Genomic DNA, 12,577 nt, shown 5'->3' on the forward strand with positions numbered 1-12,577 from the left:
TGGGAGTTGTAGTTTTGGAATATATATATATATAAATATATATATATATATATATATATATATATATATATATAAATTTATATAAATATATATATATTTATTTAATTCACGGCTGTAGCCGTATTTTTGTAAGAACAATGGTAAATATTTATTGAGTACTACCTTCCAAAATTCTGTCCTAAAACGATCCCCCCCCCCCTGACCTAATTGTACCGTAATGTCAAACTTGACAGAACATTCATGTCATCTTTTCTTAAAGGGAACCTTTCAGGTGGTTTAGGGCCAGTAAGCCTTTACGCTGCTGGGGTTTAGGGCAGTCATTCCATTGTGTATTTCCACTGCTGATTAAAGGGGCTCTATCATTGGGAGAAATCATTTTTAACTAATCACATCCTTGCATAGCCTTTAGAAAGGCTATTCCAAATCTACCTTTTGTATGTAAATAGCCTCAGTGGTTTTTGAATAAGCCCGCTTTTATTCATATGCTAATTATCCTCTTAGTGCACCCCGGAAGTCTCATCGTGCACCCTCTGCTATTCTTTCCTATGTATGTATACAGCACAGGCTGCTGCTGCTAACTTCCTGCTTCCTGTTTGCACACACAGATAGGAGATAATAGAAGAGAGGAGGCTGCTGGAAACTTCCTGTGCTGGATGGAAGCTCATTAGCATATGAATAAAAACAGGCTCATTCAAAAACTACTGAGGCAATTTACATACAAAAGGTAGGTGTGGAATAGCCTTTCTAAAGGCTATGCAAGTATGTGCTTAGTTAAAAATGACTTTTCCCAATGATAAAGCCCCTTTAAGTCAGATGAATGGGCCGAATCAGCAGAGAGACTCGAGCCACGGAAACAGCAGCAGGACACTTTTTTTTTTTCAGCAACCTACTGCGATCTCTAGTAGAATGTAATGGGCCGACCTCCTCACAGGATTTGGCCAAAGAAGTACAGCACTCACCAGTGGATGCAAAATAAAACTCATTGGTGTGTGCCAATAAAGGAGTTTTATTTTGCATCCACTGGCGAGCGCTGTACTTCTTTGGCCAAATCCCGTGAGGAGGTCGGTCCATTACATTGTACTATCCATACGTCCCTGTGGTGTCTACAGCAGCTGCCTTCAATACCCATCACCCAGTCACTTTATGCACTAAAGGTTGTTGTGGCACCTACACAACCTTCCCAGGTGAGAGGACAATTGTTTATTCTTGCCTGCCAAGTATTGTTGAGTAATACACGAGGATCCGTTCGGTGTGGTCTTTTCTTTTGTTTTGCTACTGCGATCTCTGTCTCCCATTGAAAACAAATGAGAATCTGCTCTGGGTTCAGGGGCGGAATCCGTCCCCAAATCTGCAGCAAATTCCCAAGTGTGAACATACCCACATAATGTAATTTCTTATACAATACGAGAATGGGCGGCTGTAATTTACATTGGTTTGGGACACTGAACCGAATAATGGCATGCTGACAGTTTAGTGGTCCCAATCCACCTGACTGGTAGCCAAGTTGTACTGAAAACAGAATTAACTTGTTTGCAAGTACAAACCCTTTAGCTTTAAAAGTAGACGTCCAGCGAATACAATCAAACAAAAAATACTTACCAGGGAAATCCGTGCCGCTCCACTGGTTCCCTACTGTCTTATTGGCTGCAGTAATGCCATGGCATACATGGCAACCAAACCTTGGCCTTAGCTGTCTCATGCTGCACAATAATATATCCCTGCTGAAGCCGGGGACTGGCAATAGAGATCACATGCACACATACAATATGTCATCACTGCAGAAAAAGACAGGAAGAAGCAAGGCCGTGGTGCCGAAGGATTTATCAAGTATAAATTGATAGACCATTCACTACATCCACCAACGTGAGCTCTTTGCATCCTTTAATATGTGCCACTTCACTGGACCAGATGCGCTCACTGTTCTTGTGCAATCTGTACAGTTAGTTTTAATACCTGATATGCTAAATAGGCTATGTACTGTCAAGTGGGCGGTTTCAGGGAGGCGCAGGCAAGGGGATGCAATTCTGAACTCAGACACTGTCCATTCAGGGGCCGATGTGTCACAGCTCTGAATCACGCCCCCTTGTCTGTTCTGGCCACAGACCACCCACCTGACAGTAAAGAGCCGAATTAGTATATCAGGCATCAAAACGAACAGCACTGATGGCAAAGGAATGGTGGGAGATAGCGGAAATAATGACAACTGCACCAAGATCAGTGCAGTGCCTATTAAAGGAGGCAAAGAACTGGTGGAGGTGGCAAAGGGTCTTCTAAAGTTTTAACTTTGGAAAATGCACATACCCGATTTCCCAAACCACTTATTTTTATTCCATATTAAGAAAAGTGACAAGTCCCCATCTACACATGTCCAGAAGTTTGCTTTATAAAAGACACTGACAAAGACGACGAATCAGAAATAAAGAAACATATACTGAGATTAAAAGGATGGAGCAAAACTAAAAGGGCAAGGAATGTGGCCTGAAGTTGATTGGTAAGGTTATTAGATAAGGATGGATTAATAGGGATGGCTATGAGGATGGGAATAATGGCAAAGCATTGTAATATAAGCTAATAGGATGTACAATAATCTACGGCCATACAATAGATACGCATATAAAGTGGTGTGACACAGGATGTATTAACACTTAAAATGCTACAAGATACACACTGTCTGTAAGTAATTGATGAACCAGGCAGCTTGGATGCTCCCCCCTCCATCACTTTGGCAAAGTTCGTCCTACCAATAGTAAAAGAGAGGAAAGATCAGGGAAGAACAAGGATAGACAGAAACACGACAGCAGACTTTCCATCTAAAATCTACCAGAAGATCCATCTTGGTCGGTGGATGGTGCACTAGAGGTACAAGTATGGCACAGGGCTGCTTGTCTGTTGGCCTTCATGAGCTGGTCATACACATAAGAAGGCTGACGTCTGAACCATTGGACTTGGTTGCCCATATAATAAATACATTTCCGGGAACACTACAGTATGCAGCTGATAATAATGTCTGGAAAAGGCTTAGTTCTCTCCCTATTGAGAAAACAAGCATGCTTAGCAGTTAATATATAAGCTGCCGTTGGCCGAAATACCTTTGTTATGACAGCTAATAGCTATCTAGGGTGTATTGAGGTCACATATGCATACCATACAGTAACAAACATCCATAGTACAAACTGTACTCTGATAATCTCTTAGAAATTGCCATATAGAGGTTTATGGTTTATGTTAAAGGAAAATAGTAGTGTCTATATGACAACGTATCTGTAAAGAAGAGTGACTGCATATGTGAGAGCTGTAAAGGAGGACATATAGCTATCTTAGAAAATGGTAGGGGTCTGAGTGGTAAGAGCAGTGCTCCATAGAGCTGAAGGCCCGCCCCCAGTGCACCAACTGCCTTATATACATAAGACCTCAAAGTTGTTTTTCTCTAAAGCAGTCTTTCTCAAAGTGGGCGATAACGCCCCCTTGTGGGCGCTGGAGGCATATAGGGGGGCAGTAAAGGGCACAGAAAAGATTGGGGGACGATGGCTAATTTAAAGGGGTGGTATCATAACAATGATTCTATCTATACTGCTTGTTAATGTGGATGTAAGACTTTTCCTAAATACACTGCTTCAGCAAAACTGCTTTGTTTGTCCACTATCTTACTTTAATCACTTCATTATGGACACTAGCACCTGGCCCCCTGCTCATTGCTGAGGGAGCCACATGACTTAGCTCCCTGCTGTGTGGGGGGAGAGGGGGGGGGCTGAGTGTATGGAGCCAGCCTGTGTCTGCACCACACATACACATCACATACACATCACCTAGCTCCCTGCTGTGAGATAGAGGGGGGTGGGGGGGGGTGGAATAAATGCTGCTTTCTTATATAAGGGCTCGTTCACACGGAGTAAACGCGCCGCGCATTGTGGCGCGTTTACGCCGTGTTTTTTTACGGTGCGCGATTACCACAATGCGCGGCGCGTTTACTCCGTGTGAACGAGCCCTAAGGCAGAATTCACACTGAGTAACGCTGGCAATTTTTGTGCTTATTTTGGCACGTAGCGCCGCGTAAACGCAGCGCTACGTGCCAAAATAAGCACAAAAAACACCAGCGTTACTCAGTGTGAATGCTGCTTTAATCCTACTGGGCTAAAGGACCTGGTCTCTCTGTTCACTAGGATAAAGCTTTATTATATAGAGCAGGCTGCTAGTGGGCAGAGGAGCCAGGTCCTTTAGGAAACTCCGTACAAGGTAAATCCAAGTCTACAGGACCTTTTGATGACATCACAGGCCCTTCAGTCATCCCATAGGATCACGCTATGTGGTGGGCGGAGCTACACGCTAATTTGGGGGCGGGGCTAATTGACGCAAGCAAACAGGAAGAAAGAAGATTTTTAGGCAGCTTAGAAGGCAGATCAAGCTTCATGAGGCTACCCCTTTAAAATTGTTTTTTTGCTTTTAACACAAACTTTGCAGATTTGCAAATCGGTTGCAGATTACTGAACGCGGTGACTTACGGCTGTTTTTGAGTAAATTTGAGCCTGATATTAACAAACTTGTTAAAAAAAATCATCAAATTCATCCTTCACATTAGATTAGTTTTAAAATTAAAATGTTTGTTTTAATAACATGAATAAAAGTTTTCCTAATATTACAAAATGGTGTTTTACATTACCCTCATCAGAAAGTCTTATTTTCACATGACACACATAATTTAATTATTAACATAATGACTGCGTTTGTGATTCTTAAGATGTAGTAAAGTAAAAAAAATTGGGGGGGCGCTAGAAAATAATTAATTCTCGAAGTGGGCGGTAGACAAAATAAGTTTGAGAACCTCTGCTCTAAAGTGACAACATACATAACAAAGCAACGATGTCTATCAGTGTAATGTGCTCTGTAACATGGCAATGAAAGCTCAATATACTTGGGGGAGGTTGTAGACAATGCAAAGCTAAAACTCATACATCCACAACAGAATTACCGTTGTCACAGCGGAGATCTCTTCTATTTGCCTTTCAGACGCAGCTGATCTTGCAACCAAGGACCTATGCACAACTGGCATTTTGTCTTCTTTTATGGTCCCGCACACGGACGTCTCCAGTAGCTGGGGGTTTCTGACTGTCTGGCTGGGTTGCTTTTCATAGACATTCATACGTAGGATTCCACCCTGGTTCACAGCAATCTAGCAGAAGAAGAAATATAATATGTACTCCTCCTTGTCATATTACTGTGAAGGTATTTACAGGAAATATCTAGATTATTATGTAATCAGTTCAGGTCCCAGAGGTAACTTGGGAGCTCCAGTGACTTGTTTCTATAACCATCGTTCACTTTTATAGGACTTATCACCACCTCCATTAACTCTTTGCATCCTACAATAGTCACCCCTCTACCGATTCTGGCACAATTGAATTTTTTTTTCTCTAGCCCCCAGCGTTCCTGAGCAATAATTTCTGTTAGTTTCAGCACACTTATACTCTCTCAGCTGGGCAGTCCCCATCTTTTTGCCCCAACCTAGGACCGCCCATCTGACAGCAGAGCGTATATAATCGAGCAAAAAATAACAGAAGTTATTGATAAGTAATGGTCAAAGCCAAAGAAACAAAATTCCAACTGTGCTGGAATCCCTGTAACAGTGCCTATGGAAGGATGAGTCTGAGTTAGTGGAGGTGGTGAAAGGTCCCCTTTAAAGAAACAGGAAAGCATTGCAAAGTCAATGTTTCTGTAATTTGGAACACAGATATGGTGCAAAAACAGCAACGTTTTACAATCCCTGCAAAATAGCGAATCCCATCCAAACATTGCAGAAAAATACGTGCAGCGGACACACTGAGATTTCCAAAACTGTTGCCATTTTGGAAATCGCAACATGTCATGAGAGTCTCCATAATGAATATATGAAAGGCCATGAAATGTACTTGTCAGTTCTTGTAACAGTGTCCTAATCTGCTGAGCTATCAGTGCTTGTAGTTATAGGACTGAAGGTATCGGGATAGCACGCCCAGATCCTTATAACACTTCTCATCTATGTGTCTGGATTGCTCATCCTCATTATAGGACCAGTGGGACAGATTTACTAAAGTATTAGCCCTTAGAATATGGCAGGAAATGTACTAAAATTTGGAGCTTTTCTGGCACAAAATGTCAGTTCAAGAAGGGGACCGGTCCTTAACATCTTGGATAGGAAGTCTGTGCTAATTTATCATGCAATCTGAGCTATTATGTTAAACTTCGGTATTTTCAGTTTATGCTGTTTGGCGCTCTTTCAGAACTATAATATGCACTGCTCCCTGTCATATTACTGTGAAGGTATTTACAGGAATGTTATTAATAACCACTTCAGTACCGGCCAATTTGTGCTCCAGGACCAGACACATTTTAGGTTTATTTTGTATGTGCGGTTTTGAGGTCTGTAAAATTTTTCTCGTATGTCTTAGTCAACTAATTTTTGTGTCTTTTTTCGGGGACACATAGGGCTTTATTTTTATGTTATTTTTATTTTCAAATGTGTTTTAATTTTTTTTATATCCAGGAAAATATAAACAAAATAGGAGGAAAATTGTGTCTGGTTTTCAATTTATAATTTTTTTTTTATTTAATAACACAGTGTCACTGAAAAACTTAATAAAATAGTTTTTCCTCTCCGTTACGGTAATTTTTATTTTGTATGGTGTCATCGGGGGTGGGGCTATAACCTTCAATAACGGCGTTTTATTAGCGTATTACCGTATTTATTTTTTATTATTATTTTATTTCCTTTTTTTTTTTTACTTTTTAATTATATTTTTATATTTTTTTTTCCAGATTGTGTCCCCATAAGGTGATAAGAGACCTTTGGGGACATCTGATCACTTTTTTTTTTGTACTTGAGGCTGATTTCTCCTATAACTGGGGCTGCTACATTTAACCTCAGTTACAGGAGAAATACAGACTCCTGCACACACAGTATACAGAGCTGATCTGGGGTCCTGTAGGACCCAGCAGCTCTGGCAGGACACTGCTCCCAGAGGATCACATGTCCGCCGGGTCAGAGGGCAGCTGATTTATGGCAGCGTCCATAGCCGTGTATACAGCGCTCATTGATCGCTGTATACACAGTGATCGAGAAGGCAGGGGAGGTAATAAATCATCCCTGCTATCTCTCTGGGAGCTCCGGCTGAAGTTACAGCCGGCTCCTAGTGAAAGCAGCTGCACGATCTCCGTGCAGCTGCTGTGTTCTGACTGGACGTACAGGTACGTCCTGTCAGAACTTGGCAACCACTTCCCGGACGTATATAGTCTATGGGCGGTCCGGAAGTGGTTAAAGCAGTTTTCTGATGTAGCCAGAGGATATGCCAGAGCAAGTAGTAGATGTCGGCCATTGTATGGTTCATATCCTAGTCAGCTTAAATTGCAAGTACCATATACTGTATACTTGAGTATAAGCCGACTTTTTCATGCTGAAAAAGCTCTCCTCAGCTTATACACGAGTCAGGGTCCACGGAGCACAGAAAACTGGAAGGACCTGCAAGTGGGAGGTACTTTAGTGCTACTGCTCTGTGATGTCATCAAAGGTCCTGTAGCCACTGGTATGTAACATCTGCAGATAAGGTGGAGTCTAAATCCTAGTAGCTCCGCCCACACCAGAGTCCGATCACATGGTCATGACATCATCAGAGGTCTTTTAGCACACTAGGATTTAGCATCTACCCTGCAAATGAGTGGCCAGGATTCATTGTGTCTTATGGAAGATGTCTGTTTATGGAGGAGAGGAAGCTACAGTAAAGTGACACACAGGTACCTTCCTTTAGTTACTCTGCCTAGTAATGTCCGGCATTTGGGGTTATTAATTTAGTTTCAGTAACTCCATGTGCCTCACATTAATAACAGTTACCCCCATCATGTCCCTCATATTAACCAGTGTGCCCCATATAAGGGTTACTAAGATGTGAGATACATGAAGGTACTAATGAAGGATCTTAATTACTATGATCCCCATGGAGTTACTAAGCTGTAACACACGACCAGACTTTTTATCTGCAATGGTGGATTTTCTCCCCTCAGCTTATACTCTAGTCAAGAAGTTTTCCCAGTTTTTGTGGTAAAATTAGGGGCCTCGGCTTATACTCTAGTATATACGGTATATCTGTTGTGAGAAGGTGACAGGTAGAGTGCTGGAGTCTGGATATATCAGCCCCAGGTTTCTGACATATGTGTGGTCCAGGGTAGGCCTTAAAACGGCAGTCCTGGGCTTGTTACTGGGCCATGAAAGGCTGCAGAGCCTGCACTTCAGGGCAGATCCTGGGAGCGAGAGGAGGCACCTGGGTCTGTCCTGAAATGCTGAGAGTCTGGTGAGACCATACTGTGCTATTTTGCTTGTTCGTGTAGTTGGTAATAAGCCACACATATAGTTAGCTTTTTACTGTTTAGTTAGTGCTCGAACGAGCAGGGTTTTGTTTAACATTTTGCCTGACGTTAAGGCTGTATTCGCTTATTCTGTACCTGAAGTGAAGGTTAATTTATTTTGCTGTTTTTCCAAATAAACCTGTTTGCACCAGACTTTGTGTCCCTGTCTCTGACTGGTTGGGTTGGGACCATTGATGCTACTGAGCTACCTTCCCCACACTGTGCACAATAATACGAATAGGGAGCTGGATCCACACAATATGTATGTGTGCCCCGGATGGGAATACAGGGTGCTACAGCTGTGCGAGCACTACTGTCACTACTCTGTGACTATTTTGGGAACCGTGAGTTGACAAAGTAGCAAAGTACATATATCCTAGTGAAGGTTAAAGGTGAAGTCCACTGGATCCCTTAGGTTAAATACACACATGACCTATTAGCTAAATACTTTCTGAATGCATGTGGCCACAGTGTAATACAACTGAGCAGAAGAGAATTTAAAGATCTCCTCTGTACACTGTGGACGTTTTCCATGACAAGAATCTCTTACATCCTTGGAGGCTTGGTAAGGGTACATTGTTCATGTAACTGGTTTGGTGCCAATTATGGAGCAACTGATCAAAATAAAGAATAAATCATTACCTTTAGAGCTTCCTCATATTCACCTGCAATAAAACATATCAGATCAATAAAGACACATTCATATGTGGCGTGGTGGTTATAGCAATAAGAACAAAGATCAGATGTCATGTGAGATCACATGTTAGGCGCGTGTTATGCAGAATATGATGTCACATTTAAAGTGAACCTACTCCCTAAAATACATCAGCGTGATACTAATGGGGTTTATAGTCACGTCCGCCTTGCTTTCCAATGTCAACTCATGATGTGAATGCCTCATACAGCTCCTGCGCCTCTGGCTCTGTGTAATAATTACTCTGCGTTTCACAATACTGGCTACATAGCAATATAAGGCAGTCTCCTAAATGCAGCAGATAATGTGGGTTTCAACAGGAAGAGTTCTGTAGCAGCTGTGGCTTCTTTATTGTTTACCAGGTCTGGCCATAGGGGAGCGCTATTAAAGGTGGAAAAGTCAACAAATCTGTAGGTCAATGGCTGACCCTTTGAAGAAGCCAACAGCCTCTCAGAAAGCCACATCAGTCTTCTGCTTTACATTAGTGAAGGGATGAAACAGCCGTCTGCAGATGAGTGTCTAAGGTCTGTTTAAATGGTCAGACATTGACCAGGACACTGGTGGCGCTAGAGGTACAGCTTTATTTCTTTGGAAAGAGTTAATTTTCACACCCGGCACAGACATGTTCATTCTGTAGTAGCCCTGTGTGGTTATCTGTCTAAAAAGTTGCAGCATTCACCCAAGGGCCAACCAAGGCCGTTTTAATAGATTAAGAGGCCCTATTCAAAGTTATTGTAGTTGCCCCCACATAAATCCCCCTGCTCCCTCAACCACCAATGTTAAAACACAAAACAAAAATAAACTTCTTGCCTAACCCCATTCCCACAGGCCCTGGCTGTAAGGAAGTTTGCCCTTCACTGCCGCAGACACACAGTTGAAATCCGTGCATGTCACCAGAAATAGCGGGACCGCACCCGAAATGTGGGACAGTCCTGCTCAATCCTGGATTGGCTGAGGGGGCCCCTGCCATCATCAGAATTTCCCTGTGTAAGTATACCCTTAAAAAAAAGCCAGGCACAGTATAGCAACATTTAGTGTACTAAGCTACAGGTCCATGGACTTGCTGATTTAGCGTTGCAAATTTACCAGACAGGCTCCCTTTATTTTGCCACCTAATAGTGGACATGGATACAAATAAAATACATGATATTTTTAGCCAGGCTAACATGTGACACATCTCAATTTATACTCTGTTTTAGCAGTGTTTGTAACATTGCCCTTTGTCCACTTGAAGAAGAAACTTGTATGGTTTCGAAACGCGTTGTGTGAAAGGCTATTAATAAACGAATACAACAAGAATACAGCTGGTAAGTGCGGATCTAATTGTCTATTGGTAACTTCTATAGAAGGTTTTCTTTGGATTGGTCTTTACTACTGCATTGCACATCTCAACTATGGGCAGTGATCAAAGCATTCTTGCCTTTCCGTATAGAAGTTTCCGGTACATGTGGCTGGTCAACCATAAAGTGCAATATTTTTAAACATCTCTAGGTGTACATTCACATGATGCAGTAGAGAATTGCAACTAAAAAAACAAAAACGAATGGGGCAGTGTTGCGATGCACTTGTCGGCCACACACTTTATACAGATGAAATGCAGGCAGGCAATTCACTTGTTAAAATGAGTGGCCAAAAACTGTATCACAAAACTGTGGCATTTTCAGATAAAATTGCCGGTGGTTTTCACATCTCGAGCACAATGCACAAAACCTCTAGATGATTGTAAGAAAACAGACAATAATAATAAAAAATAATAGTAATAATAATAATAATAATAATAATAATAATAATAGCAAGAAATAACAAGATGCAAGCACTGCAGACACGACTTACCTTGGCTATTCACAGATACCTGCAATGAGAGATGTCGAGAATAACTGAAAAGGTTACAAGTGAGATGAGGCGCTGCCATTAATAAACTATATAGTGTGGGTGAGTCACAACCTTATTCATATCGCTCTGCTCACTGCAAGAGGCTGGGAGATTTATGTAAAAGATTTCTAAAGCTGGCCATACACATTAGACAAATGTCTGCTGATCACACCAATATTGGGGCAATTGGCAGATGACCTAATATATATGGGCACTCCTGACTTCTCCAATCCCAGAGATCAGGGGAGAATTGGTATTTATCATACCTGACCCTTGTTCTAATGGGACATGAGTCCCCACCAGAGGTGTCTAGAAATGGCTTTCATCTATAAAGAGCACATGCATGCTCGGCCAAGCCATTTGTATGGACAGGTCGGCTGAATGCTCTAATGTCTATGGCCAGCCTTACATCCCTGCACTAGCCTCTATGACCACCGTCTAGGTGAAGTTTTTTCTCCTACGTAGAACAGGAGGTAATAGTAGCTTGAAGGGATTCTCAGGAACTAAAAGATCGATGGCCTGCTGTGATGTAATTACAATAGGACGAGGATGTAAAACATTATGAAACAAGCAGCGCTTATGTGAGCGCCACAGCACCTTCACATAGCTGATCAGTGGGGGTCCCAGGTGTCGGGCCCCCACTGATATCCTATCATGAAGATTGATTTGTTAGGTCATCAATTAAAAACCAAACAACCCCTTTAAGGGCAAGCAGAGCCTTTTCATAGCTACAACCAGAATACAAGCAGATTTAGCCATGGATGGGAGAACTTGACAAATCATGAAGAACTGATACAGAAACCTGCTGGTTATCTAACCTGTAAATCCACAAACAAATCTGCCACAGGTATGCAGTGTGGTGTAAGGGCTTGGCATAGGCCAGTTCCAGATCACACATGGGTACATCTTATACATGGGCATACTGACAAGTTATTAGCCTTCAGTGCTACAATTGCCAGGTAAAACATCAGATCTGAATCCGCCATTTTTTAGCATCTACATACTACACAGAACTGCAGAGCGGACACCACCAAATAATGGGATCTATCACGTTCTACTGTAGAAGGGAAACTACCCAATCTCTTACCTCCTCATTATCCTCATCTATATACTTCAACTGTATGTCACTCAGGTCAAAAGACACCTGTACCTATAGAAGACAGAAATAGGAATAACCATCTATTCATTCATATACAATATATATATATATATATATATATATATATATATATATATATATATATATATATATATATATATATTATATGTGTGTGTGTTTTAAGGGTAAATGCACATATGTGGGGCGTCAGATAACCCCATTACCCAATGTCTACCTGAGCAGCGACGTATTGACGCCAATGAGTCACCAGTGATCGGCTGCAGCGGACAAATGTCATCTCAACACATCTTCAAAGGATCTCAGTAAATGTAGACCAGCGGGAGACCAAGGAAGCAACGGCCCAAGACTGGCAGGGCATCAGTGAATTGAGTGTTACCTCTTTTGTTACTTTATACACAGTATGCAGTTTGTAAAAAATGTAATCGGAAAAATTAGGAAAATCCCTTTAGGGCACGGTGGGTTGGTGGTTAGCACTGTTGCCTTCCAGCGGTGGGGTCCTGGGTTTGAATCCGACCAAGGAC

At 41.9% G+C, this 12,577-nt stretch overlaps 1 protein-coding gene across 4 annotated transcripts in view; it reads right to left on the reverse strand.

Annotated features, from left to right (window-relative positions):
• NBR1 (NBR1 autophagy cargo receptor) overlaps nt 1–12,577 on the reverse strand; it is a 45,012-nt gene that overhangs the window by 24,196 nt on the left and 8,239 nt on the right. For 3 of the 4 annotated variants that reach the window (XM_075277296.1, XM_075277297.1, XM_075277295.1), the window contains exons 3-7: nt 12,024–12,086; nt 10,898–10,916; nt 9,013–9,035; nt 4,967–5,167; nt 2,669–2,737 (exon numbers count right to left, since the gene is read on the reverse strand). In XM_075277296.1, coding sequence (XP_075133397.1) covers nt 2,669–2,737; nt 4,967–5,167; nt 9,013–9,035; nt 10,898–10,916; nt 12,024–12,086 — 375 coding nt within the window. The remainder of the gene's footprint in view (nt 1–2,668; nt 2,738–4,966; nt 5,168–9,012; nt 9,036–10,897; nt 10,917–12,023; nt 12,087–12,577) is intronic. The other variant, XM_075277298.1, reaches the window with a different exon arrangement.

This window comes from Leptodactylus fuscus, chromosome 6 (assembly GCF_031893055.1).
Source record: "Leptodactylus fuscus isolate aLepFus1 chromosome 6, aLepFus1.hap2, whole genome shotgun sequence".
Classification (NCBI taxonomy): Eukaryota; Metazoa; Chordata; class Amphibia; order Anura; family Leptodactylidae; genus Leptodactylus; species Leptodactylus fuscus.